At 53.1% G+C, this 27,310-nt stretch overlaps 11 protein-coding genes across 11 annotated transcripts; 5 read left to right on the forward strand and 6 right to left on the reverse strand.

The window, feature by feature from the left end:
- Positions 1–682: 682 nt before the first annotated feature.
- K460DRAFT_273261 (epoxide hydrolase-like protein) lies at positions 683–1,933 on the forward strand (the record flags this gene model as incomplete). The annotated part of the gene is made up of 3 exons (XM_040927862.1): positions 683–1,295; positions 1,358–1,538; positions 1,588–1,933. 3 exons carry the CDS (start codon positions 683–685, stop codon positions 1,931–1,933), a joined length of 1,140 nt encoding a protein of 379 aa, XP_040793922.1.
- A 532-nt stretch (positions 1,934–2,465) lies between these two features.
- K460DRAFT_382810 (sorbitol dehydrogenase-like protein) lies at positions 2,466–3,884 on the forward strand (the record flags this gene model as incomplete). The annotated part of the gene is made up of 2 exons (XM_040935428.1): positions 2,466–2,864; positions 2,973–3,884. The coding sequence occupies exons 1-2, from the start codon at positions 2,664–2,666 to the stop codon at positions 3,882–3,884; spliced, it is 1,113 nt and encodes a 370-aa protein (XP_040793923.1). The 5' UTR covers positions 2,466–2,663.
- Positions 3,885–4,060: 176 nt separating this feature from the next.
- On the reverse strand, positions 4,061–6,373 carry K460DRAFT_32187 (uncharacterized protein). Its single transcript, XM_040930497.1, has 3 exons — positions 6,044–6,373; positions 5,358–5,981; positions 4,061–5,310 (listed from the first exon to the last, which is right to left on the reverse strand). Exons 1-3 carry the CDS (start codon positions 6,045–6,047, stop codon positions 4,238–4,240), a joined length of 1,701 nt encoding a protein of 566 aa, XP_040793924.1. The 5' UTR covers positions 6,048–6,373; the 3' UTR covers positions 4,061–4,237.
- Positions 6,374–6,387: 14 nt separating this feature from the next.
- On the forward strand, positions 6,388–9,273 carry K460DRAFT_362107 (uncharacterized protein). Its single transcript, XM_040932581.1, has 2 exons — positions 6,388–7,269; positions 7,466–9,273. Exons 1-2 carry the CDS (start codon positions 6,750–6,752, stop codon positions 8,839–8,841), a joined length of 1,896 nt encoding a protein of 631 aa, XP_040793925.1. The 5' UTR covers positions 6,388–6,749; the 3' UTR covers positions 8,842–9,273.
- A 452-nt stretch (positions 9,274–9,725) lies between these two features.
- On the reverse strand, positions 9,726–10,809 carry K460DRAFT_254694 (uncharacterized protein; the record flags this gene model as incomplete). The annotated part of the gene is made up of 2 exons (XM_040927410.1): positions 9,726–10,132; positions 10,215–10,809. Coding segments are annotated over 2 exons (1,002 nt in total), but the record flags the coding sequence as incomplete, so codon positions are not given.
- A 1,213-nt stretch (positions 10,810–12,022) lies between these two features.
- Positions 12,023–13,658, reverse strand: K460DRAFT_269662 (uncharacterized protein; the record flags this gene model as incomplete). Its single annotated transcript, XM_040927590.1, has 2 exons — positions 12,023–13,319; positions 13,375–13,658. The coding sequence occupies 2 exons, from the start codon at positions 13,656–13,658 to the stop codon at positions 12,023–12,025; spliced, it is 1,581 nt and encodes a 526-aa protein (XP_040793927.1).
- Positions 13,659–14,479: 821 nt separating this feature from the next.
- On the reverse strand, positions 14,480–15,606 carry K460DRAFT_351296 (ras-domain-containing protein; the record flags this gene model as incomplete). The annotated part of the gene is made up of 4 exons (XM_040931565.1): positions 14,480–15,291; positions 15,341–15,375; positions 15,432–15,496; positions 15,547–15,606. The coding sequence occupies 4 exons, from the start codon at positions 15,604–15,606 to the stop codon at positions 14,480–14,482; spliced, it is 972 nt and encodes a 323-aa protein (XP_040793928.1).
- A 447-nt stretch (positions 15,607–16,053) lies between these two features.
- Positions 16,054–19,995, reverse strand: K460DRAFT_32251 (heavy metal translocatin). The gene has a single exon (XM_040930522.1). The coding sequence runs from the start codon at positions 19,666–19,668 to the stop codon at positions 16,165–16,167; it is 3,504 nt and encodes a 1,167-aa protein (XP_040793929.1). The 5' UTR covers positions 19,669–19,995; the 3' UTR covers positions 16,054–16,164.
- Positions 19,996–20,710: 715 nt separating this feature from the next.
- On the forward strand, positions 20,711–21,583 carry K460DRAFT_274225 (COP9 signalosome subunit 7; the record flags this gene model as incomplete). Its single annotated transcript, XM_040927944.1, has 2 exons — positions 20,711–20,948; positions 21,006–21,583. The coding sequence occupies 2 exons, from the start codon at positions 20,711–20,713 to the stop codon at positions 21,581–21,583; spliced, it is 816 nt and encodes a 271-aa protein (XP_040793930.1).
- A 477-nt stretch (positions 21,584–22,060) lies between these two features.
- On the reverse strand, positions 22,061–22,918 carry K460DRAFT_271351 (uncharacterized protein; the record flags this gene model as incomplete). The annotated part of the gene is made up of 2 exons (XM_040927716.1): positions 22,061–22,342; positions 22,409–22,918. 2 exons carry the CDS (start codon positions 22,916–22,918, stop codon positions 22,061–22,063), a joined length of 792 nt encoding a protein of 263 aa, XP_040793931.1.
- A 2,665-nt stretch (positions 22,919–25,583) lies between these two features.
- On the forward strand, positions 25,584–26,949 carry K460DRAFT_362112 (uncharacterized protein; the record flags this gene model as incomplete). The annotated part of the gene is made up of 1 exon (XM_040932582.1): positions 25,584–26,949. A coding segment is annotated over exon 1 (839 nt), but the record flags the coding sequence as incomplete, so codon positions are not given.
- Between the last annotated feature and the right edge of the window lie 361 nt (positions 26,950–27,310).

The following is a 27,310-nucleotide window of genomic DNA, read 5'->3' on the forward strand; positions in this document are numbered from 1 at the left end:
TTAGCAGCTATCAAATCGCGGGGCCCATTCCGATCTGCCCCGCTACTATCGCTATCGCTGACGATTACAAGACCTCCCCAAACGCTGCTCCTCATCGCCTTCACTACAAGCCGATTTAATTCAACTCATCGTCTGCATTGTGCTAGTATGCGATAGAAGATGGTCTTGTTCAACTTCCATAGCTGTTGGTAATGTGCTGTTCTTGCTGCCCCGCCAACTGTGGACTTCAAAGCGTGGGCTCATGTTCATACCCAGTAGCATGTCACGTATTACCGTAGGGTCGGTCACTGATCCTTTGTTTTGGTCAATGTATTATAACATATATTCATCTGTATAGACTTGTCAGCAACCCCCCACGACGGTGATTCGCGCCATTTGATTAGCGAATCAAGTGACGGACCACTGCAGGACCGCTCGCCTCGGCCGAGTAGACTACTTCAGGCCGCGGGCCACCCACGTTAATGGGGGAGCCGTTGATGCACCAACTCATCGTGCATTGGATGGCTTAAGCAAAGCTTCCCCACAAGGTTGCCGCATTTGGTACAAAAACTGACAGACAGCAACCGATTCTCTCCAATTTCGGCTATCTGTCGGTTACTTCCAAGACTTTGAACTCCATAAGTAGCATCAACGTTGGATTACCCGCATGCATAGTATATCACTTGCTCCTCTCCAGTTCAAAATGTCCTACTCGCCCCCAAACTCTGCCCAGCCTTTCGCGCTCCATGTATCCGACCAAGCACTCTCGGAATGGCGTCAACTGCTCCAGTTATCCAAACTTGGCCCTGACACGTACGAAGGTCGGCAAGAAGACCGTCGCTTTGGCATAACCCACAAATGGCTATCCGAGGCCAAAGACTATTGGCTGAACCAATACGATTGGCGTAAACAGGAAGCGCACATCAATTCGTTTCCGAACTACAAGATGCAAATCGAAGAGATTGACCTTCATTTCGTGGCACTGTTTTCCGAGAAAAAGGATGCGATTCCTATTGTCTTCTTGCATGGCTGGCCTGGGAGCTTCATTGAGTTCCTTCCCATGTTGCAATTGATTGGGAAGCAGTATTCGGCGAAGGACCTACCTTACCATATCATCGTTCCTTCGCTGCCTGGATATACACTCAGCTCCAGCGGACCTGCTGACAAGAACTGGACTATGGAGGATACCGCTCGTATTATCAACCAACTCATGCTGAATCTTGGCTTTGAGAAGTACATTGCGCAGGGGGGAGACGTGGGGAGCTTTGAGGCGATGATCCTATCTCAAGGATATGACACGTGCGTGGGTGTCCATTGTAAGTCTCATTGAGTAGGATGACATGTCATTGCGCGCGCGCGCGCTAAGTCCACCGCTTAGTGAATATGATGAGCGTCGCGGACCAGCCTGATGAAAAGTCCCTCAGTGCTCTCGAAAAGAGGGCACTTGACCGATCCGTGGCGTGGCGCGCAACCGGAACTTCCTACGCTTTGGAGCACAGTACAAGACCAAGTACAATCGGTCATGTTCTCTCTTCAAGCCCACTGGCGCTCCTGGCTTGGTAGATGGCATTTCTCGGTTCCAAGGTTAAAGACGCTGACACTTTGCAGGATCGGCGAGAAATTCCTCGAATGGACCGACGAAGACCCGTCCCTGGATACAATCCTGACAAACATAAGCCTGTACTGGTTCACAGACGGCTTCCCACGGTCAATCTACCCCTACCGTGCACTCTTTGGTCCCTCGGGCAATCAGTTTGGGTACCTCCCGAAACCTACAGGCTTCTCCTTTTTCCCCTACGAACTGGTGGTGGGGACCAAGAGTGGCGTCGAGAAGAACTGCAACTTGACCTTCTACAAGCAACATGAGCATGGAGGACACTTTGCCGCGCTCGAGCGGCCCAAAGAGCTCTGGGAAGACGTTGAAGAGTTTGTCGGACAGACTTGGAAAGCATGAGGGAGTGCTCTTCACTTGCGATAGACTGTAGACTGAACAGTCCTGCTGACGTAGATGGATGGAGAGAGTGGACATGTGTCGTCGAGGTTATAGACGAACCTTCCTTTGCGTGGTGCAATTCAGCTACCATAGTCGTCTTGGACAAACCATTGTCATGTCAGATCCTTCTAGTTTCAATCCAAGCGGTTCCAGAATCCATCTCATCCCCACTGTGCATCATCTGACAGACAAGCAAATGCATCCTTGGTGTGCCTTCGAGTCGCGGCGAAAATGCCGAGTACATCCGCCGAGCACGCGGGCTGGCTAGTCAGTCACCACCATACCACGCTCGAGATGGTACGAAAACAGTAGTGGGATGAATTACCCCGACGAGTATGGCTCGCGCTTGTCGACACCCCCATGTGCTACTCTGGTGCGGAGTTGCGGGCTCTCCTATTTGTGGGATTTCCCCCCAAACGCAATGGTGGGGCAGACGAGACTCGGTCGGGTTGACCATGGAGGGGCACCATGCCATGGCCTATTCCACGTATAACAACCGCCCCGCGCTACCATCATTTGGGGAGCGCAGGTGATCTCTCTTGTTTTCTCTCGTGTGTTTACTCTCTTGGGTTCTAGGGAATTTTGGTGGCTTCTTGCTGTGTCTTTTGTTCCATAACACTTTTCTCTCCGTCTCTCCGTCTCTCTTGTCTCTCTTCTCTTAAACTCGTCGAATTGGGAAAACAAAGTCAAGATGAGCACAACGGCAACAGAAGTCAAGCCGACCAAGGCCAACATCGGCGTCTACACCAACCCAGCGCACGAGCTATGGGTCGCAGAAGCAGAGCCGAGTCTGGAGACGGTGCAGAAGGGCGGTGATTTGCAGCCGGGCGAGGTATTGCTGAATGTGAAGAGCACGGGCATCTGCGGGAGTGATATTCATTTCTGGCATGCGGTATGTTTCTCTCCCCCCAATCCTCGCTGAATGGCATCCATCTAGAGACGACAAGAAAAGAAAACAGGTGTCAGGAACCTATGCTGATTATGGACTTGCATGGATCAGGGCTGCATAGGCCCCATGATCGTAGAAGACACGCATATCCTCGGCCATGAGTCGTCCGGCGTCGTAATGGCTGTCCACTCCAGTGTCTCGTCACTGAAACCAGGCGACCGCGTAGCCATCGAACCGAACATCATCTGCCACGAGTGCGAGCCTTGCTTGACAGGCCGCTACAATGGCTGTGAACGCGTCCAGTTCCTGTCCACGCCGCCGGTCACAGGTCTCCTGCGCAGATACTTGAAGCACCCCGCCATGTGGTGCCACAAGATCCCAGATAGCATGACATACGAAGACGGCTCCATGCTCGAGCCGCTCAGCGTTGCGCTCGCGGGTATGGATCGCGCAAATGTGCGATTGGGTGATCCGGTCCTAGTCTGTGGTGCCGGGCCCATTGGTCTCGTCACATTACTGTGCAGTCAAGCTGCAGGCGCGACACCCATTGTGATAACCGATATTGACCAAGGGCGTCTTGACTTTGCCAAGTCCCTCGTCCCCTCCGTCTTGACCCACAAAGTCAACTTCAGCCACACACCCGAAGATTTCCGCAACGCCATTATCGAAAAGATGGGAGGCGTGGAGCCTGCCATTGCAATGGAGTGCACAGGTGTAGAGTCCAGCATCTCGGGCGCGATCCAGGCCGTCAAGTTCGGCGGCAAGGTCTTCGTCATCGGCGTGGGCAAGAACGAGATGAAGATCCCCTTCATGCGCCTTAGCACACGCGAAGTCGACCTCCAGTTCCAGTACCGGTACTGCAATACCTGGCCCAAGGCCATCCGGTTAGTCAAGAGCGGTGTCATCGACCTCAGCAAGCTGGTTACGCATAGGTTCAAACTCGAGGATGCTGTGGAGGCGTTCAAGACGGCTGCGGATCCCAAGACCGGAGCCATCAAGGTGCAGATCCAGAGTCTAGATTAGGCGCTTGATTGGGTAGAGTGCAGGTAGGATGCATGTTGCGGCATATAGAGGCATGGCGTTCCTGAAGCTTCATTCATTGTAGGTCCATCTGATTCACGGCAACACTGGGTTGTATTTACGTGCGAGTTATATCAGCGACTAGGCCAATCAAAATATATTAAGCATGGCAGAAGTTATGTGCAGTGAAGGAAAGACGCTGCGTCCATCACATTCAATCCTGAGCCTCCATAAGCGAGACGCTTGCAAGTTTTCCTAAACACCACCAAGTATATCGCCAAAGACTAGGTGCGCCATCCATATGCCAAACCCTCCAGCATCGCTATCATAGAACAAGGAAAGGGTATAAAAGATTGTTATCGGAATCCAGGAAAGACTTTACGGACCGTCCGCCGCCAGCGAGGACCAGATTCCGCTTCTTCCACATCGCTAGGTGGTGCATGACGGTTGCCCAACAAGGCTAATGCTCTTTGTCGCGCCCATTCTCTTCGATTCTGTGTAGGCTCACAGTTCTGCGTAGCTACTTGAGTCGCTGGAACTGGTGGTGTACCGACTGACTGAACTAGGCCCGAATGTAGAGCCGACGGCTGTGATGTGTTGTTCGTATTCGTCATCTCAATGTCCAGCGGTCTCGATTGAGTCCGCTCTGGAGCACTAAAGATACGTCGCCCAGTGAACGCCGCTCCTACTCGACTTCCTAGCGACCCGAATGTCCCTGCCTGTCGATCTGTGGGTGCAGGAGAGGTTGTGAGAGCGTGCGACTGAACAGTGCTTGGCAGCCCGTTTGACGTATGAGCGCTCCTTGCACGCATGCGGGCGATATGCCGCTCTCTCCGTACCATTACGTTCGTGATGTGAACCGGGCAATCGCCCTTGGGTAAAACACTTTGCTTGCACATAGGACATAGCGACGAGTTGCGGAGAAGGAAGGTATCGATGCAATCAGGATGGAAGACGTGGCGGCACGGTAATTCACGCACCTGTGTTTCGTTCGGCTCGAAATCGTCGAGGCATATGGGGCAGGTTGGCTGGGAAAAGGATGTCGACATGCCAATCGTCGACATGGCAGGCACAGACGACCGACGGAACAGCTGTGACATCTTTTGGCCGGTTTCCGAGTCTACAGACGAAGTTGGCTGGTTTAGGACCTGCGGAGGAACCTGTGGAGCTGGCTGTACTGGAACATCTGGAGAGGTAGCCGTGTACGTGTATATAGGGAGCTTGTCGAGGACTTGTTGCGAGACATTCAGGCGCTTGACGCCCAGTGCTTCGAGATCCACTTCTCCGTTGACAACGCGCTGGCGGAGGTCATTTCGGCGCCTGCGCTGGATGACGTGCATGGCGAGGGAGGTCACGCTGACAGCGACAAGCAATATGGCCATGACGATGACGAGAAAAACCCAAAGACTGGGCAGCTGGCCTACAGAGTCTACCAAGATTAGCAAAGATGACGGCGGCCGACGAAACAAAACTTACCAGTGGAGACAGTCGCCCACAATCGGACGTAATCAGAACGATCAAAGGTCTGCGCCAGCGCGTCGCCATGGGGGACGGTAGTCAGATTGCCCGAGTATTTGTTGAGCTGGTCCATGATGTTGCCTCCAGTCATAGGCGAGAGGGCATAGGTGGGGAAGTTGTTTGCGGACTGCCAACTCCCGCCATCCTGGAGGTTCCAGGAAGGGTCGTTCAGCACTGGTGGCTTTGCATTGTTGTTCCCTGGCTGGTAGACGAATATGGCTTTTGTGGGAGCCTGGCGGGCGGCGCTGAAGTACTCGATGACGCATTGTGGACTGAACCAGGGCGCAACGGCTATAAGGGCGTAGTTCTTACCCACGGGGAGATTGGCCAGCCGGGTGACGTTGGCGGGGACATGGTCTTGCTCTTCACTCCTACACGCATCTGTTTGTAGATTGGGTACGTAGAGGATGCCGTAGGGATCGGTGCCGGCATCGACGCCCTTTGTCGAAAGCGTCTGGATGTTGGAGGGGATGCGGTACTGGAACGAGACGCTGTCGTTGAGGGTATTGAACTTGTTGTTCTCGTACTGGATGACGTTTGGATCTGGGAAATCGATGGTAAAGACACCAATGCGCTGGGCACCTGGGTGAAGGAGCTGTGAGTATGCGACTGGTCGCTATCAGCGGCGAGGAGAGGTGACGTACTCATTTTGCGTGGCACTGGCGATTACACAGGAGCCGCTAAGTTGAGGCGACGGCGACAATGACTCATTGCTGGAGCAGGATAGCGAGCGCGAACGAATAACGGGGCCAACAGGAGAGAGCGAGAGCGAGAGCGATTGCGATTGCGATGGGGAGGGGGGTGGAGGGAGAGGGGGCTAAAGTCTAAGAGAATAGAGGCTGGAGGCTGGAGGGGCGACTGGGGAATCCGACGCAGCCGGATGTTGGAGCGACCGAGTGTGGAGAAAGGAAGAAAGCTTATTAGCTAGGGGCTTGTTTCGGTCGCGCGAACATGTGACATGTGTATGTATATATATATATATCTCATGCACCTTGATTGAAGCCAGCTCTCGTAGACTAGGGCGTCTCAGTCCTGTAAGACATGATAGACATGCTGGACGGCTGCTTGGCGGCAACCATGAAGCTAGTACTGTAGAGTAGGCGATGCGAACCACCTTCACTCTCAAGCAGCAACGCGCCACCGGCCTCCACCCACTCAACTCAACCCCCAGAGGCTGGCCATAACCCCATTGACGCCTGGCATTTCCCTTCACTTTCTCTCTCGCTACCAATTCACGTCGCGCGCGCGCGCAACGTCGCTCTCCAGCCCAAGGCCACCCCGATCACCCCCGCGCCCCCGCCCACGTCTTCCCCGCCTACTCCAACATTCCAAAGTGCCATCTCACCCACCATGCCTCCCACAGGCCTAGGTAGCAAGGGCAAGGCAAAGCCCGGCTCCAAGCCCTCGGCCCCTCCACGCAGCCGCAACACGACGCCTCTGCCCAGCGTGCACACCTCCGTCGAGCCCTCGTCGTCGACTGCCTCGTACTTTGGGAAACCCCTAAGCTCCTGGCTCAGAAAATGCAGTGTTACCGTCGAAGAGATACTCGACAGCGGAGGCAGCAGCTCACAGATTCCCTCGGGCAGCAAGCTGCTGAGTATGCGCGACCAGATCGAGAAGATGGTGCTCAAGAATATGGAGATGCGCTGCACACAATCCGAAGCCGCCCTCAGAGAACTCCACGGTCTGAGAAAGAACCGGGTGCCGCGGGAAAGAGAACGAGAAAAAGAAAAGGACCCAGAAGACCGCGAACGCAAGCACAAGCTCAAGAAAGTGAGCAAGAAGCACGACGAGGATGGCAAGCACCCACCCACCACAGGCGCCCATGGCCTGGCTAGGCAGGATGGCGGCGGCGGCGACGCAGCCAAAGGTACGTCTTCCCTAGCCGACTCTCTGCTGCTTCTAGCTTCGCACTCGAATGAATGTCTATATCCCAAACAATCCTATCGCCTACACCCACACCGCGTGTAAACAAAATTACTTGCCGCACTCAATCATGGCCCAGAACCAACCACATTTGACCGTCAGGCTTAGGGGGCTCAGCAGCTTACAAAATTCAAATACAGACAACTCGTCGGCTATATCATCCCCCATATCACAAGCTCCGCCCTCAGCTTCCGGCACAGCGCCACCAGATGCCCCTTCGCCCAGCGCCTCCGATGTCTCCCACCAGCCCGCGCCCGCGCCTGCCGTGCCCCAGTACCAGACTTTTGGGCCCGACCCAGCCAAGTTCGACGACCCCACCATATACCACATACGGGACGTCACCCCAGGAATGACGGATGAGGAAAAGAAGCAAATCTACTGCGTGGCAGAGTTTCCACCCACAGATCTACGCGACAAAATCGCCGGCCTACCCCCGGATAAAGACTTTTCAATGGCAAAGCCGGCGACACAGGTCAATGCCTCGGTCTTTGCCAACTATGTCGAACCCTATATACGGCCATTGACCGAGGAAGACGTTGCTTTTCTGAAAGAGCGAGGAGATCGGGTAGCCCCTTTTGTCTTGCCCAGACGTGGGCAAAGACACTACAAGGAAATCTGGGCCGAAGAGGATGGCGCCATGCACATCGACTCGAACGATCAACGTCCAGCGCCGAATGTATCGCGAGGGGCGGCCGAGGATATATCGGACAATATTCTTGAGACAGAACAAGTGTCTGCAGGGCCCCTACTTTCTCGTTTGGTGGCTACACTACGGCCGGAAGGGCGCGGGAACCAGAATACCTCTCAAGAGACAAATGGCGTCAACGGCGATGCTATGGACATTGACGAAGGCGCAGGAGCAACAGCCGACACCAACAACACGAATTCCATCCCCGCTGCAACTCAGCTCCCCGACTTCCTCCAGCCCGGCTGGAAAGCCCCTCAACAGAACGGGCGAGCCGACTATGCCGGCCTTGATGACCGCGTCCTCATGGAGTTAAAGCACTATGGCCTCATCTCCGAAGCAGATGCAGAGTCCCAATCCTACGACGCGCATTTCGACGACGAAGTAGCCCAAAGACTACGATTTCTGCAAGAAGAGTTAAGAAAGCAGTCTATCGTCAACGGTGCACGGAAACAACGATTATTGGAGCTCACAGAGGAAAGAATAGCACAGCAGGAATACAACACCATAGCCGACGATCTAGACACCCAACTCAACGCCGCATACCTCAAACGGAACCGCAACATCGGCAAAGGTAAGAAGCAGAATAAGCGTCCTGGTGGTGCAGGCGGTGGTTCACATCCAGTGGCCAACGCGGGGATTACTCGTCCGGGCGTTGGCGAACCGATCAGGACACTGATGGAGAGGCGGCAGCAGTGGATTAGCACCATTGGACCCGTCGTCAACTTTGGAAAAACTGGACTACCAGAACACACGGTTTTTGACGAGGAGAAAATGAAGCAGTATGAGAATAGGGAAGTCGAAGTCTGGAATACCGAGGCAGAAGAATAACATCCGCGCCTCCAGAATGGAAAAGAAAAAGAAAAAAGAAAAGAAGGGAAACGCTGTGTTTGGTTGTTATAGAAGAGCATGTCGGTTTCGAACCTGAGGTTGGCCAATTGGACATGCGGCTCAAGACCAAGGAGCAACTATGAGGGCAATTTCCATTATTAGGCGCAACAGCGGGGCTGTAGGTAGGCGTTGAGGACCGGTCAGTTTGCTTAACTTGGTGTTTGATAAAGTCCTGTTTCGGGTTGTTACCAATGGGTATTTGGCATTGCATGGAACGGTTGTTAACAGGAATAGGCGTTGGACTGGATCCATTGGATGGTCTAGATGAGTCATCGCAGTTTGTACGATGCTGAGACGGAGACTGATTACCTCTTTGCAGACATGAGATAGAGTTAGAGTAGAGTCAACATATCTAACATCATTACACGGTCATTCCAAATAGATTTTATCTAGTGACGATGGGAATGTAATTGGAGGTAGATATTAACTTTCATTATGTCGTCAGTCATGGCTGTGTGAGCATTACAACTACAAGCCGACGCCGTCCCAGGAACTGCGTCTTTGGCCGCCTTGCTTCCCGCTTTTCTGTGCCCTTGCTCAAATGCCAATACATAATGCTCAATCATTGTTCGCATCAGCCAACAACTAATGTGCCCAACTAAATCGTGGTCGTCATAAACGCCTCGATGGGTATCGATGGGTATCCTGCCATTCCCGAACACCCGTTATGTGCAAAATCCAAAACGCCTTTGATTATCCTTTCCTTGCGTGCATTGCTAGCTGTCAAGGCAGCAGCTTCCGGAGTCGAAATGCACATCAACTCGTGCATCGTGAGCTCGTTTCTTCTGAACCAACCGAACCCAAGTCCACATTCACCAATTCTTCTTCTTCAAGTCTTCATATGCTTCTACTTCGAAACTGGTGGGGCGCTCTGCACCACTGCCTTTACAGCGTATCGGGTCCTGGCCTGGGCAGCGCTCGAGCTTGAAGCGATACATCTGCTTCTCTTGATTCACTAACCAATAGTCCGTGACCTTGTACAAACCATCGTACCGCAGCCCACACTTGGGCCGGTATCTATTCGTCTTCACTAGCTGGGAAGACCGAATAACGCGGATCTCGTTTTGGAGGTCGCGAGATTTGATGAGATGTTGCGTGTTCTCAGACGCTTTGCCATTCTTTCCCTCGGTGCCGCTGTATTCAATGGTATCACCATCGTCATGGTCATGATAACCGCCGCCGCCCGAGAGCACGATACTGTAGGCGCCTTTATCCTTTTCGCCAAAGATGCCTGTCAAGCTAGTGAGCGAGCGTCCTTCTGCCTGAAAGAGCGAATACCAAAACAGGCAAAGAGAGCGTGGTTCAATGCTTACCTCCTTGTGTCGCGCCGTGCGCGCCGTCGCGGACAGTGCAAAGTTGCGAAGGCCACCAATGACCAAGCACGAGATCACCCTCACCGTAGAACTTGGGGCTAGCAGGATGCTTGCTTTTGTATGCTTGATCGAGCCGGTCGGCGCCGCGATCTCTTCCCTTGACAGTAATGATGCCGCGGAGAATATCTTGTTCAAAGACCTCATGACACCAAAGGCTGTACAGCTGAAATGCATCAGCCTTCAGATCACTAGGAAACTTCGCGTCCCCCCTGAAAATCCTACACAGTCCATTTTCTAGGGTCAATATCCTAGTGTCCCTCACTATGTACTGGTTAACCTTCAACACGGTTTGCGCCTTGTGCACGTGGTGACGTAGCTCGTCGTAAAGTTTCTTTCGTCGGCTTGGGTCCTTCTCCGCCTCACATCGGGTGATGCAGTCTTTGAGCGCGTCGAGTGCGAGGTACGATGCCGGACGATTTTTCCTGATTTCTTTGATCCTATGGCCTTTGATGTTGATGACTCGATGCCATTCTGGTAGTTCTGGCAGCGCTTTGTATCTATCTCTCTGCTTCTCAGGGATGAAGAGACTTCGTGTGGCAGCAGTGGTTGACGATTCTGCAATATCAGGTGGTGATGTAGCATTCGGTGACGACGCGGTGCGATCTGTCCTGACCTTGCTTTTATGTGCTCGTCTCTTATCTCGCGTCTGGACCTGCAGTACCCTCCGCACGTCTTTGATCTCACTCACAGCCTGTGGCTGCGAAATACTCTCACACTGCGAAATGTTGTCTGGCTGCGAAACACTCTCTGACACAGACTCTGACCGCGAAACGCATCGTTCAGCAATCTTGAAGGGGCTTAGGCTCCCGCCATACTTTGTGTGCGCTTGCTCCACAAGTTCTAGCGTTTTTGACTCGTCTTGATCCCGTGCCTCTTGTAACTTTTTACCAAGAGCACCTAGGTCTACTCGCGCCATTGACTCCGCTGCCTTCTGAACCATCCAGGCTGGAAATTGGAATAATTCCACCTGCTCTCGACCCTCTGGAGAGGTCATATTGGGTGTTGTTGGTTCCCGTCGTTGATGGGTGTTTGTTCAATCTAAAAGGTGTGAGGTAGTGAGAAGAAGAGGGGTAAAGAAGCGAAGCGAGATAGATCGTCGGTGAGAGTGAACATGTGGATGTGATTCTGGATCAGATAGAGATGTTGTAGTCAATGTTTGCTCGCTTTGTTGTCGCTAAGCTGCACAGTACGAACTAAGGACAGTTCGGCGATGATGTTGTAGCGTGACTGTACATGAATGTGTCTGCAGAGTCAGAGCAGTGGGGAAGTGGGTACTTGATGCGAAGGTGAGAGGAGACGACTCGTTGTATAAGTTTGATCGCGGTTCCTAGGTTTCTCGCTGGCATGGTGACCACGCTAAGTTACTAGCGCATGTCTTTGATTGGCTGTTGAGTCTAGGCACCGCAAAAAGTTACTTACCTTATCAACGTGTTGAGTACTCTCACCTGGTAAAGAAACAAACAAAAATCGAGGAAGTTCCCTAAGCGTAATCTAAGATACTAAACAAGAGCGTGCAAAAGTGCCTACAGATTCAGATTCAGATTCAGATGCCTACGCATAAAAGATAAAAGAGGACTATTGATGAATGAGATACTTAGCAAGAGCACCACGAGGAAAGTCTTCGTTGAGTCATAATCTAATCTATTCAAGTGCTGGGTATACTAATATACGCCTGAGTGACCCCTTGCTATGCTAAACGCCAACCCTGAAATGCATGGCGAGTCCTGATTAAAAATGTGAGGAGGATATTACTTCTTACTCGCTTCCACGACCTGCCCCAATACTTCGCCCTCAACCATGGCTTCGCCCGGGCTTCCACTTACGATTTTCTCCATTGGCGTGCCCACAAGACTCTTACCTTGCACTTTCTCAACACCATTGAGATCCAAGCCAACCTCTATATCGGCACTCAGATTGACCCATCCGCGCACGCGGTCTGCCGTGCGGCTTAAGATGCTCGTGTCTTGTGCCAGACTCTGATCTTTGGTTTCTGCGCTGTCGATCTCAAGGTCCTGCGCACTGGTGTTTGCAACTCTGATCCCACTTTCACGCAAGGTCTGTAGGATAGCCCTTGTGTTCAGTTTCAACACACGCTCCGGCTCCCTCGCACCAAAAACTTTTGTCGTAAGCCACGGGAACAAAACGCCGAAATCACTCTGTGAAAGATGTGCAGAGGAAATGGGGTAGAAGATATGTGGGCCTGGTTGCTTCGTTTGGGACTGCAGGGGTTTGGCGACAATGCGCTTCGTTTCATTGAAGTTGGGTGTCCAGTTTTTGAAGCCTTCAGAAAGGATAGCAAGAAGGTTCGATCCGCCAGCCGCGGCATCGTAGCAGGGCATAGACTTTGAGCGGAGCCATGCGGTGTCTGGACTTTGGATGGGAAGCGTCCAAAGATCCAACAGAATGACAGGACTGGCGGGCGTAACCTGGAGGCTAATACTCGAGTCGTCCAAGGGTGTGTAGAGAGGTTGGTAGCCTCCAGCTGGTGAGGAAGTGCGGTAGTACACGGATTTGACAAACTGAATCATCGTACACGCGCCAAAAGAATGGCCTGCAAAGCTTACCGCGCCCGGCTCATGAACGTTCAGTAAATTAGAGAACATGGCCAATGTATCCTTTCCGCCCTTCTTGGAGTGCTCTCCCGTCACGTTCTTGAACTGACTACCCTCGTCGATCTTCAATAACGCATCGTGAATCATGCCTAATTCCCACAACCGTATTCTCAATTGCTCGTCTCTCGCCTCGTAAACTTCTGTGCTCGGTTTGTGTGCTATCGGTCTGTATGGAACGCGCTTGAACTTGGCTTTGTCTTCTGGCGTGTGGTGAATTGACAAGGGCGAACTTCCGTCACGGTGATCCGGCGCTACAACAACGATTCCGTGGCTTGCTAGGGAACCACAGATGTGTGAGTATGCGTTGCGTGAACCACCGAGACCATGCGAGAATACCAAGACAGGCCATCTATTCGACTTCTGAGGTGGTTCGAGGATATCAGCGTTCTGATGGACGGGCATGGAAATATAGTACAGGAGTTGCGGGAACAATCTGCAAGGTTTAGCACAGCGCACTCATAACGTCATCCGCCCGAATTCCAACTTACGAGAAGACGCTCGCAAACGCGCTATTTGCACCCAGAAATCTTGCATATGCACTGACATACTCCCTGGGCGGGCTTGGGATCCATCTGGCGGCCTTTTGATTGCTCTCTTGGGTGCAAGGATAGAAGATTCGGAAAGCGACTGTAGGCAGGTCCGCAGGAGGCGTGTCTACAGTGGGGCTTTTCAGTTCACTTGTCGGTATTTCTACGTCTATAGATCCAACTTTGTAGGGTCCGGTGTGCGCCGGAAACGTAGGCGTGGGATTGAGGCGATGGAGCCAGGTCATATTGGCGGCGTTTTGGGGATTCGCCCCAGGCACAGAGAAGCGAGGAGGAAGAGCGCGGGTAAGAGATCTAACGACTCGTGTGAACGACAGTGTGGCTGTGGTAGTAGTAAATTGTCAGTTTTGAAAGTAGGTAAACGCTATAGAGATGAAGCGACGGTCTGAAGCGCGTGCTGTTGCAGAGTAAGTAAGAATCAAGAAACGGCCACCGAGGCGCATGTAGAGTATATGAAGAAAGATATCGCAGTGACGCAAATGTCCGATCCTATCGCACGCTAATGTCAGGAACCCCCGGAACACGCGACACCATTTGAAAACTTGGCCCAGTGAGATTTATGATGTGGCCAAAAAGTCTGGAGCTGCCGAGGTACCGGAGCGCGTTTTGTCCGACATGAAGGTTCTGCAGGAGCCTGACAAAGCCGGAAATCTCTCTGAACTATTGGTGTACGTTATTTGAAGCCATGCCGTGCACATGGCCAGGACTAGCGACATGAATAGGAGTCGTGGATATGTTGTTGGAGTGCTCGCGTGCGTCCCGCGCGGTGCATGCTACGATGACGACGGGCAAAACTGCGCCAAGGCCGGATTCTAGCATCCCGACCGAATCATGTGAAAGCGGTACAGGTGAACATGCAAGATGTCGGTCCATACTATATCTGTTCAACGAAGTGAATGAATATCATAGATACCGCAAAGGAAAGGAAAGGCTCTGTATATCCAACACTCGCTACAAACCCAATATTATATCAACCCAAAAAAAAAATCAGAACGCCTCGGGGTATGCTGCGTAACTAGGACCGAAAGCTATACAGATGTACAAGTCGTCAACAACAGCCTCCTCTTCTCCTACTGCCTCCTAACCGGAAGACGTCACCCCATTCGCTTGATGTCCCCGTCTTCTTTCCTCGCCTGCGATATCTCATGCCATCGTCTCCATATCCGCTCTTGATACTTCCACTGCCATCATCCCACCCCAAGTCTCCATATTGTATCCCGCTCGCCGGATCATCAGGATCAATCTCGGCTAGCTCGATTTTGGTTAAGATCATTCTTGCAAGCCGGTTGAACAGCTCCTCCACGTTCTCGCCGTTCAGTGCCGATACTTCGACGGCGACTGGTATTCCATTCTGTCCAGCCCATCGCGATGCTGTTTCGGCGGGGACTTCGCGGCCTTCGGGTGCGACTGTGTATGATGCGTGGAGGTTGGTGTTCAAGGACGGTGCGTACGAGGATTGCGAAGAGGGCGTTGGTGGCGGAAGACCGCTTTCTGAAGACGGTGTACTGCTATAACTTCCAAATGAGCTTTGTCCAGAGCCCGCTGGAGGTCCATCTACGACATCATTCTTGTTGCCCGCGAGTATTATCGTTATATCTGGACCTGCCAGGGCGCGCGCGTCATTCAAGAACGTTTGCAGCTGTTCGAAGCTTCTCCAGCTGCTGACATCGTAGACTAATATCGCGCCGGCGGCTCCGCGGTAGTAGGATCGCGAGACGGAGCGAAAGCGCTCTGTGCCGGCCGTATCCCAAAGTTGTAGTTTTATACGCTTTCTATACGATGAATTCGTTTTGCGGTCGGAGATATGGACGATTTTCGAGGAGAATTCGACGCCGATTGTTTGTGAGGATAAGACCCGCCCTTCATGAATCAGTCTAGTTTTCTTGAATAGTTATTTAAGGCGACGTACATTCGCTTTTTACGAAGCGGTGCAGTAAACAAGACCTTGATTTGACCATTAGTATCTAACACAGTATCTGCTTGTCGACGTGAAGACTCACTTGCCCGCACCACTAGGCCCTAGCAATACAATCTTTGCTAGGTAGTCATACATGCTTCCCAGCTCCTGCACTGGCTTAGTACATGTCTATGCTCGCCTTGGTCTTCCTTACCTACTTGTATAGGCGGCTCACCACTCCTGGTGGAGGCATTCGATGCCGCGCGATTCCTCCCCATATTGATTGAGCCTCTTGCTTTTACGCGCAGTTACAGGGCGGGTTTCGGCACAGGACACGATCGCATGTATTTCCCGGGGACATTTAAGGCGTACTTTGCGGGGTGTAGGGGTCGCGATGTACGGCGATATCGTCCTCGATGTTGTGTTGTTAGGTCTTGGCTTATCGTTGGTGACGCCAGCGAGCCGCGGTCCGCGACTCCGTCACGCGACGACGAACGTCCTCTAGCTTCATCAGGCAGGAAATTAGTCTATCGTTTCAAGAGGATTTCATGGCAAGCAAGATCACAAATGTAGTCTTGAGCTTAGCCTCACAAGAGCCTATTATTGACGTGTAGGCACGGGAAAAGCCCCAGTTACTATGAGCCAGAGTATTTGTACGATACAACGAAAAGAGTCAAAACGATATATACAGCGACTCGAACAAGGAAATGAAAAGCTAAGAATATAAGGGCAGATGTGGTATCCTAAACGCTCATCAACACTTGATAACAATAACCACAAGACAACCTGATTCTTGTCAACAGTCCCGCCAAATGCTTTGCTTTCCGTGAGCGCGACTAATGCTCACCCATGTCTCTCAGCGGGACATAACCAGCCTCCTCCTTGTTCCTCCTCCAAGCCGCCCAACTATCTCTCACCCAGTCCGCCGTTGAGCTAACCAGCCCTTTCTGACCCAACTTCTCCATTTCCACCTCTCTCTCGTCGACCGGCGCCCCCGGATCCAGGACCGACACCTTCATCCAGCTTGGTCTATGCCAGAACTTGAGATGCAGACTACTCGCAACGACCGATACTGAAGAGCACGCCATAGCAGCTCCGGCAGCCATGGGATGCAGCGAGAGACCCCAGGGAAGGAAAAGGCCCATGGCGAATGGCAGACCGACAAAATTGTACATACACGCCCATGCAAGGTTTAATTTGATACGCCAAAAAATCGCTCTTGACAGCACCAGACTCGCTGGTATAGCAAGCAAGTCCGCATTACTCATAAGCACAATAGATGCGGCTTCCATAGCGACATCTGTACCAGTCGAGAGGGCGATGCCTATATCTGCAGACGCTAATGCGGGCGAGTCGTTGATGCCGTCGCCAACCATTCCGATGACTTGGCCACGGGATTGTAGATCAGCAACGATTGCTTTCTTGTCGGCGGGAGTGGCTGAGGCGTGAACGTCGGCAATATCAATACCGACTGCTGCTGCCACGACAAGGGCCGAGGCAGACGTATCGCCTGTGACGATGGAGGATGTTATGCCAAGGCGAGTAAGGGCGAGCACGGCGGCGCGTGCAGAGGGCTTGATAGTATCAGAAAGGCTGAGTGTGCCGGTGTAGGTTTGCCCGATAGCGGTGTGGATCGTTGTGATACCAGCAGAGCGTGGTGAGGCTCCTCGCGGGTTGGCAGTTGCAGCTGGTGTAAGTGGCTCATCGAGGAAGTCGGGGACGTTGACGCCTTCGGAGGTAAGGAAGGCTACGTTCCCAATGAGAACTTTGTAGCGTGTGCGCTCGGGGGAGAGAGCCGCTTCAACGGTCGCTGTGATGCCCTTGCCAACTACAGCCTCGAAGTCGCCTACAGAGCCATCGAGTGTTCCATCAGGTCCGAGGCGAAGGTACTCTTTAGCAGAAAGGACAATGGCCTTCGCAATGGGATGCTCGGAGCCCATTTCAGCCAGACCAATGAGTGTCCACCAGAGATTCTTCTTTTGCGGACTTGCCCATTCACCCTGGATATCGGCTTTCGAAACGCTCATCTTACCCACGGTGAGGGTGCCAGTCTTGTCAAATACAACATGGGTAATCTTGGTAGCAGTTTCCAAAGCAGCACCGCCCTTGACGAGGATACCCTGCTCAGCGCCAACGCCAGTACCAACCATGACTGCGGTAGGGGTAGCGAGACCAAGCGCACAAGGACAGGCGAATACAATAACAGCGATGCAGAGCTTGACGCAAACCATGAGCTTACCTCCACTGGCATGATCGAGGAAAACCTTGGGCGGGTACGGAAGCACATGGCTGAGTACCATCCAGGCGACAAAAGTAGCGAGACCGAGGGTGATGATAATGGGTACGAAATAGCCCGCAACTGTGTCTGCGAGACGCTGAATGGGAGCACGGCTTGTCTGAGCTTCCTGGACGAGACGAACGATCTGACTGAGCTGTGTATCGCGGCCTGCCCGAGTGACGACGAATTCCAGGCGACCATTTCCATTCACGGTACCGGCCATGAGGAGCGCGCCTTTCTTTTTGAGAATCGGCATCGCTTCACCAGTGACCATGCTTTCGTCAAGATAGGATTCGCCGCGCGTTACTGTACCATCGGCAGGAATCTTGTCACCAGGACGAAGAATGACAACGTCGCCAACTTCAATAAGCTCCGTAGCAATTACTCTTTCTTCAATCGCGTTGCCGTCTGTGGATGTACGCACTACTTTCTCATCCGCGACGTCCCAATCTTCGGCAGCCTTGGCAGCGGCAATCGGATCTGCGTAGATTGTGGCCATGGACGGTGCCAACGACATGAGTCTTGACAATGCTTTTGAAGTCTGGCCCTTGGCCCTGTTCTCGAGATACCGGCCCAAGCTAATAAACGTGATGAGCATGGTACTAGTGTCGAACAATGTTGTCGGCTTCGTATGCGGAGCAACAAGAAGCGAGACCAGCATCCCCGCGACGCTGAAGAAGAAAGCCGCCGAAGTACCCAGTACAACCAAAACGTCCATGGTGGGCGAGCCGTGACTAAGCGACTTGTACGCAGAGACGTAGAACCGTTTCCCGATTCCAAACTGCACGGGAATGGTGAGAACAAGGCAGACAACATCGCCAAGGTATAGGCCAGGTATAAGACGGATGCCGCCATAGTTGAGGAACGGTAAGAACATGGGGATGAACATGCTGGTGAGGAAGACGGGGACAGCAAACCAGGCCGAGAAGATGACGGCACGTCTCCATTCTTGAATCTCTTTGGTCTTTGCAAGGGACTCGAGTTGTGCGTTGTTGTCATCCGAATCAGCGACCAGGGCGTTGTATCCTGCCGCTTCAATCGTCTCGACCAAGGCTCGGAGTCCGATGATGTGCGGTTCACGCTGGATGGTCGCTCTTGAGGTGCTAAAGTTTACGGTTGCGGAGGTGACGCCGGATCGCTTCTTCAGGAGTCCTTGGAGGTCTGCGGCAGCGCTTACATCAGGGAGTCCATAGATCTTGAGATGTACAGGCCCGTTGTTACCCGCCGATTGCTGTGCGCTGCCATCGACCGACGAGATGACTTTGGCGTCGAAGCCTCGATCCTCGATGATTTCGACTATTTGATCCTCGCCGAGTTTTGAAGGGTCGTGGACGAGGACCGCACGGTTCGCAAGCAAGCTGATGTTGAACTGGTATACGCCCTCTACGTCCTTGAACCCGCTCTCGATGGCCGATGTACATGCGCCACATGTCATGCCCTCTACCGCCAGCGTCGTAGTCAGCGTTCTCTGCTTCTTTTGATTTCTGCTCTTCGTTGGCGCTGGTGTTGCAGCCACAGAGTCCAGCACCTGCGCATCAAAACCAACGTCCTCTATGGTCTCCGCTAATTGGCCCGCGGATATTGTTCTAGTATCGTGCTCGATGACAGCACGCTCGGAGAGTAGCGATATGCTAAAAGACTTGATGCCTGCTACGTCCTTGAAAGCGCCTTCTACTGCCGATGTACAGGCGCCACATGTCATGCCGCCAACCGAGAGGGTAGTTGTCGAGATATTGGTATCAGCCTCTTCCTCGTCGTCGTCGGAATCACTAAGGAAGTGATCTTCGGTAGTTTGTGTGGCCGGAAGGTCGGTTGACAGCACCTCGGCGTCAAACCCCCTGTCTTCGATGGTTTCCTTGACCTGGTCGGCGGATATTATCTCTGGATCATGCTGTACGACGGCGCGCTCCATGACCAAGCTTATCGACACATTTCCCACTCCATGTACGCCCTGGAAGCCCGACTCGATGGCAGAGGTACATGCGCCGCAAGTCATGCCCTCGACCTTGAGCGTTGTTGTCGCCATGTGCGCCGTTGCGCCGGTCGCGGATGGGGGTGCCATGGCGTCGGAGGAGTGCTACGTGCAGGCAATATGATTACTACGAGGGGCCGAAGCGACGGTGGATTGCGACATGCACCAGATATATGTCGCGAGAGTAGATGGGCGGCAATGCTAAAAGATGAACAGAACAAAAAGGAAGGCCAGCTCCCGGTAGTTGCCAGATGGCGCGCAGTGATTGATATGGCGGTGGGACGAGAGTGCAGAAGCCACAGTGGTTTCCGGCCTGCGGCAATGAAGAAACCCACCCACCCACGCGTGCGGGCCGTCAGGGGACTAGACTCCTCCGTAAGCTGATGATAGGCTGGCTATTGCTGGAACGCCCGTCACGAGCCGAGTGTCAGAAGTGATTGCAATATGCAATCTGCAATATGTAGGGCCGAGTCGGTGTTTGTAGGTGACATAGGGGAGGGGCGATAGTTTGTAGGATTGTAGGCCATGGTTGTTGTGGTTGTATTGCGGGTGCGGTCGACCATGGGTAGCGCTTCTGCTTGGCAACTGAAACAGGAAGGCCCTGAAACACGCGGATGATGCTCAGGTGCGACAAGCGAAGCCTCAAGTCCCCTTTCAAAAGCCTTTCAATAAAATAAAAAGGCCAGGCCAGATGGCGTGGGCACTGGTAATGATAATAATAATAAGCCTCTCGCCAGCGTTCCAATGGTACACGACATCAGCGACCGCCACATGAATAATAAGCAGGCCTTGGTCCGGTGCCAGTCTTACTTGGGGATGAAGTGGGCTATTTCCGATGAGACGTGTACCTGTACCTGTACCTGTCCTGTCAATCCAAACACATGCCGCCTCGTCTATTCAGCGACAAAGTCCGGCCCCGTGGTGTTCCAAACAAAGAATGATGAGGCGTTTGGTCAATGTCTGGGTCCGTAGCGGGGTGTGGCTTTGAGGAATCGCGGGGCAGGAGCGACACCATGCGCCAAGACCTTCAATCACCGCCACAGCTGCCTGCTCCACCTCCAAGCGCGCCAACTTCTATACAGCCAGCCGCCCACAGCAAGCCTTCTCGTCCATAACCATACACAGACTCGCCATGGAGCAGACCAAAGCTCTAAACGCGCTTGAGCCTTTCCTTGCCCTGAGCAAATCCGCAACATCGCCCCGAGCAGCGTCGGACTTGGTCGTGCAAGCCACCAGCGCGCCAAACACGTACGTCTTCGCCGAGCTGCTGCAGACACCCAATATCCAAAATCTACGGAGTTCAGCAGAGTATGCTTCGTATTTTACGCTGCTGGAGATATTCGCCTGGGGAACGTGGGAGGACTACAAGGGTATGTTGGCTTCCCCCAGCCACGATACATATCATGAACAATACTGATTTCGTGCAGCACAAGACCAGCTCCCCAAGCTCTCAGCACAACAGCACCAGAAGCTCCTGCTCCTCTCGCTACTCCCCCTCTCCCGCTCCCACGCCACCCTGACGTACAAACACCTCCTCACCGCGCTCGACCTACCCACCACCCGCGCCCTTGAAGAGCTGATAACGACTGCCATCTACTCGGGCCTCATTACCGCCACTCTGGACCCCGCACACTCGCTCGTCTCTGTCACGTCCATCTCACCCCTTCGTGACCTCACCCCAGGCTCTCTCCCTGCACTGCAGATGACGCTCCAATCCTGGTCACAGCGCTGTGAGTCGGCCCTCGCAGATCTCGAAGCACAAGCCGAAAAGGTCAAAAAGGAAGCAGTAGATAGAGAAAAAGTGCGCCGGAAGAGGGAGCGTGCGCTCGATGCAGCTCTGCAGACGGGCGAGGAGAAGAATACCGGAAAACGAAGCCTAATGGGTTTGGGTGGGGATGATGCCATGGATATCGATGATGAGGGGGGAAGCAGTAGGGGCCTGAGAGGTAGCAAGAGGGGCCCTGGCAGCTTTGGCCTGGGTGGCATTGGCAGGCGGCTGGGTTAGAGGCATGTTCTGATCGATACCTATGTTTTGGGAGTTTCGGAGTCTTTGCGGCATTTGCTTTTTAGTTAGGAGATGGACACAGCAACTTGAGTGCAGAGATACCATGAATGCAATGCAGCCAACTACTATCATTCCTGGTTATCACCATGTGCTATGCCATTTCCCTACCATACCATTGCTAACGTGGTGCCCCCGCGCTCATTCCAGAGCCTCGCGAGACGATCCAGTCTAGAGCCCATTCGTAGCCAAAAACAAAAAAGTGAAGCCCAGTGAAAGCTGGGGTATCTCGCTGCCCAAGACGCCGGATTTTCGACAACGCCATGCAGTGCATCGCAAAACTGGAAATCGAAAAGTGGGAGAAAGAAAGAAAGAAGATAAGAAAAGTACCCCTCAGGCCCGGAAGAGTATGCTGTCGAAGAACATGGAGATGACCATGCTTTGCACATCCCCATCGCCTAGCACACCAGCGCCAGCCTGCTAAGCCGGTGCGGCTGCCTGCCTGTCCACGCCTACACTACCACTACCCTCAGCATCGACCTGCGTCTGATGCAGCTGCGCAATCTGTCCTGCCATGCTGCGTAGTGCTTCGCGCGTTGCGTCAATGTTGAGCTCCCCGCGCTCTTGTGCTTCTTTGAGATATTGCTCCCACTCTGGGTCCATGGGGATGTTGGTAGCGCTGCTTAGGTCGTTTGCCTGTTCGCGCAGGGCGGCGGCGTGGAGCAGGCGTGCGTTGAGGGAGAAGCCCACACTCGAGGAGAGCTCTTCCTCGTCCTCGTCTTCTTCAGAGTCTTCGTCGTGGTCGGAATCGCGCATTTCTGTGTCGACGTGCGGGTGCCGTGAATGAGCCGCCACTGCGGCTCCGCTCGTGGGTACCTCCTCAATCTCGACTTCAATGTCCGTCTTCACATTGATGCCTTGGGCAATCTTGGGCTGCCGTCTCCGATCCACCCACTCTCCAATCTCTACACCCGTTGTGTCGACCACGCTGACGCCTTCATCCCGCTCATACCTCTCTCGCGCCCACAGCGTTCCTTCCCACCTACAGAAGCCTTGTATTTCGGCCTCGGTCAATCCCAGGCGATCAAATGCCTCAAACAGCCGTCTGTGGTGTGGGAACCTGCCCAGGCGTTTTCGGTGGGGGGCAAAGGCATAGTTGAGCCCTGGGTAGCGCGCTTCGATTGTGTCGAGCGAGCCGTAGAAGTTTGCTGTTTCGATGCGTACTTCGCCGACGAGGTTTTTGGAGAGATGTGCGCTGAAAGATGGTGGATCGGTAGGCGAGGGCGTAGGGAAGAGGGCGTTGTAGACGAGGACGCTGATGGGGTTTTTGCGGTGCATGACTTGTGTGCTGTTGTATGGCGATGTCGCAGGCTGAAGTAGGGAGGTTTGTGCAAGCCGATTTCGGTGTTTGCGCCACTTCGTTCTCGCTGTGCAAGATGGGCGCAGATGGTGTCAAGGATGATGGCAAAGGGTCAGAAGTGAGGATTAGAGAAAGCCGCAGAAGTGGTGTGGCGCGTTGGCTCGTTCCTTCTCCAACAACTTGTGCTGACCTCTGCGCCGCCTCGCCTCACTAGTCGGAGCTCTTGAAGTCGTCCAGGTGACTTCCAAGGTTTGCTGCCTATGCCAGGTACAAAAACTTTGCAGGGCCGAATGTGAAGCGTGGGGAAAAGCTGCAACTTGTGCTTCGGAGAGAGTGGGATGTGCAGATTTTGGGAGGGCTGATCAGATGCAGAGGCGGCGGGTTTGGTGGGAGATTGGGTCGGGAAGCCTGAGCGTGTGAGGCGTTGTGACGAGAAAGCGGCACGGGGGACCAGGCTACAGATAGCCGCACAGTTTGGGAAGAGAGAGAGAGAGCGCGCGAGAGAGAGAAAGAGAGAAGGCGGTCAGATGATGCTACGGGCAGGTGGTGGAAGGAGGGCAAGGGGCAGCTGGCGGGTTTAATAAAGCACCTCTCGCTTTCTCTCTCTCTCACTCTCACCGCCAACTGCGACCATGGCTCACTATTGATGATATGCTCGCAGATGGCACACACGCACACATCTAGAGCCGGGACCTAGACCCTCAGGGAGCTGCAGAGCCACTGACGCCCCAACGACGCCCCTTCTCCTCCCTTTTTCTTCCCACTTCACTTGCTTTGGGCCACGAGACAGCAGCTTTCCCGGGCAGCCTGTTCGCCAATTGCTCCCCCCCCCCCCTCTCTCTCTCTCTCTCTCTGTCCGTCTCGCACGCTTCGCTGTCAAGCTGTGCGTCCAGGATGAGTGAGTTGTAACGCATCAAGCCGCCAATCGACGCTGATTACCCGAACCCGAGTCGCGTCGGCCAGCGACATGGGACGACCAGGGCTGGTGCGGGCGGGACCACGACGCTGCACAAAGAGCCACTGGCCGGCATGCCAAGGTACTACAGGATGCGCCTTTGCCAGAGACCATCACGGGCTATTTGTTCAAAGGTGAGTGAGCGGTGACAGAGTTGCATGGGAGCTCCATTATGCATGTGGATGCGTGAATGCCATCATCTCTGTTGAGCACGAGACTGCACTTGGTACGATTGGAGACTGGATGCCAAGCATCGCCCCTGCCGCGCCACCCAGTTACTTCCCGGAAGCCTCTTGTCCCCGCCCCCGCCATTGCCCACCCTCCCGAAACTGGTAGCTATTATACAGGCGAAACCTCTGCTTGAGACATGTGGTCTGCAGTTGCTGCTTGGTTTTGTAGATACAGTGTACACCTACAATGAGACAGAGTGCACTATGCAACGGTCGCGTTAACCCATACAAAGTTTACTTGGCTGAATTACGTCTTGTGGGCGGCGGCTATACACTAACATGTTACAAAGGAAGTCATTGTTCTATTATCGTGACCCTTGAACTCTGCGACTTCTTTGTTCACGTCTTCGATCCTCCTACAATGCCTTGTCTTCCACATCCACAATGTGCGTCTCACGTCCAGTATAAGAGCAATTGACATTGCGCTTCAATTCGCCATGCATCACACATCTCTCTTAATCCGGTCCTCACACAGCCCGGCCTCTGTATCTGCTACTGTCACTTTCATCTGAAAGTGGCCGTCGGTTCTGGTGATCGAACTTGAAGACGATTGCTAGCTCGACTCGAGACAGAGCTATGGTTTCCTCAGGTGCTTCTGGTAGGCGCCTAACCCCAACTCCCTTCGCTGACCTTACTTTAGCTCCTTCTTTTGCTACTTTAGCTCCGGTCTGGACGACAGTGGAGGCGACGAAGAGGGTTGAGAACAAGTCTTTGAAGTACTACGAGGATTTCATGATCGATCAAGGTGAGATTACGGCCGAGCAGATCGAGGTCGCCTATCATCGTCCTATAGAGGTCTATCGCTCACCGACTCCGCGACTACTTGACACGAGCGACTTGAAGTTGCAACCGACTCTTGCTGTTCAGAGCTCCTGGAGCCCTACCCGTCAGATGCCAGACTTCAGTCCGTTGCTAGTCAACGATGTCAAGAGCCAGGAGTCGGAGTCTGAAGTTCATGTCTCGAAACGTAGTGGTCGATCCTTGATGCGCCCTCCACCACCCTGGAGAGAACCGACCATGGACACGCCCTCGTTGAAGACCGAGGAGACCTTAGTGGTTCCAGAAGAGCGAGTTGAAGGTAAGCTGAAGCTAGTCATGGCTGACAGTCCCACAGATACAGGTCCTTGCGACTGGGAAGTTGAGTACGACCGAGTGCTTCGTCAGATCACCGGCCAAGCTTTTCTTCCAGGACTCGAGCACTTGACTAGGATTGAGGCCCGGTCGGCCTTCCTCAAATATGATCAGGACATGAAAGATTTGATTCGGGCTACTAAGGCGTTCATCGACGATCATCATGATGGCGAGTGCAACTGCCTAGATAGCACAATCGGTATCGCTGTGCTCCCAGGTGAGAACTTCGTACCCGGAAACCATGAAGCGCTTCAGTTGTCGTTTGGATCCCCGACAGTTCGGTCGATGTTGGACCTGATCGACGAACTTGTAGATGCAGACATGTTGATTGAGATCGACACGACAGAGGCCGATATTCTCTATAACATCGACATGTATGCTGACGCTAGTAAGCTGATCGAGGCCAATACGGCAGATGGTGATCCGGATATACCGATGACATCCAGCCAGGGTGCGGTCTTCGATGCTAACTTGCAACAGACAGACGACAACTCTCGTGCATGTCATATGGATAATGATTCCGACGGAGATGTCTTAGACATGTATGACAACGAGGGTGACGATTTGTCAATATCTCCACTCTCCGAGCTGACTTATTTCGATGCTGACACCCAACAGTTTGCCGCTTTCACAGCCCTCAACCAAGTCTTATTACACGTAGGAGAGCACGACATACTTGCATGTCTTCCTCGAAACGATGACGATTCTTCGGAATTCGGCCTAGATACATACATCCTAGAGATTATAGAACCACTCCGAAACGACTACATCGCCACGTCCCAGACGCGTTTGACAAACGAGACCACGCTAGACTGCTTCGACTTCAAATCTGCTCGCTCGCCATGGATTGCCAAGTCTCAGCAGGCTCTTACTTGGCCTGATGCGGTTCAGTCTATTACACTACATGATGGTAAGTCTAAAAATCGACGTCCACAACTGAGTTTGGAGACTCGGCTTGAGCCCGTTCCGGAGGACTTGGAAGGCGCTTGCATGTCTCCAATACTGTTCAGACTCGCCAAGGTCTTGTTCTATTTGAAGGCATTGAGGATTTCTTTAGTGGTGACATTTGGCATGGCATGCCAGCTTTCACACTTTACATCCCGAGCATCCCGCTTCCAACAGCGGCTCTACCCCGGGGGGATCCACCCCTCGATGATAGCCTGCTCGGGGGAACTCAAGGTCAAAAACCCTTGGTTGTGTGGAGAGTTTGAGGGGTTAGGATTCGACAAATGCGCGTGTCCACATCTATTGGGTGCCATGTTCGAGTGTGTCCCCAGCAATGAATTGCAATGGACGCTAAGCGCTATTGCCAGAACCTCCCCATCGGGCTTGTCGAAGCGTCTGGGAGCCGCCGTCGAGCATCCTGTTGAGAGGATGGCAGCATCGGATACTACTTGGTTATATTTATCTGGTGGAGTTTTGGTAATGGGCTAATATCATGATGCAGGTGCTGGCGCCTCAAGGTGGTGCTCGAGTCGCGTTTGGTGGGAAATAACCTTTGAAGTGACTGTGAACGGACAATGATAATAACAAATTAGCTGTTAACACGAATGCGAGTCCACTTTTCAAGCCCAACGTCAGTAGTGATACCATGTTCTCCTGTACAAGTCTTTTAGCAGCCATCATGCATGCTATCAGCTCCACTCGTCGGTGGTTTGTGGGTGTATTGTGACATTCGAGCCTCAGGCAGTTGCGACAGTTGATGATGATCCAGGGTGTGTCCATGATGTGATATGTGATGAGTGGATGTTGTTAGTGCTTCTAGCGGGCTAATGGGCCTTTGTCCTTGATCAACGCGCATACTGGACTGATGCCAGTGATGCTGCAGTAATGACGTTATCGGCTCGAAGAGTTACGTCTAGAATTAATGGATATACGAATACTGCGGTGCTGCACTGTAGCGAGGTGGGTTGTTTTACATGTGCGGGGATGAATATCTCACTCTCCCTTTCCCTCGCAGTGTGTATTCAAGGGACTTGGGAACTACATAGTACATTTATTACACGGCTCTGAAACTGTCCAGGCTAGATAGAGATGCCGTTCGTGTGGAAGGT

Source organism: Cucurbitaria berberidis, assembly GCF_010015615.1.
Source record: "Cucurbitaria berberidis CBS 394.84 unplaced genomic scaffold K460scaffold_1, whole genome shotgun sequence".
NCBI lineage: Eukaryota > Fungi > Ascomycota > Dothideomycetes > Pleosporales > Cucurbitariaceae > Cucurbitaria > Cucurbitaria berberidis.

What these genes read in the sequence shown, in the direction of transcription:
- K460DRAFT_32251 (XM_040930522.1), bottom strand. Translation starts at nt 19,668, where the DNA reads ATGGCACCCCCATCCGCGACCGGCGCAACGGCGCACATGGCGACAACA.
- K460DRAFT_32187 (XM_040930497.1), bottom strand. An exon ending in GTGGGCGACTGTCTCCACTG is followed by an intron (nt 5,311 to 5,357) that starts GTAAGTTTTGTT and finishes TAATCTTGGTAG; the next exon opens with ACTCTGTAGGCCAGCTGCCC.
- K460DRAFT_362107 (XM_040932581.1), top strand. Translation starts at nt 6,750, where the DNA reads ATGCCTCCCACAGGCCTAGGTAGCAAGGGCAAGGCAAAGCCCGGCTCC. An exon ending in CGGCGGCGACGCAGCCAAAG is followed by an intron (nt 7,270 to 7,465) that starts GTACGTCTTCCC and finishes ATTCAAATACAG; the next exon opens with ACAACTCGTCGGCTATATCA.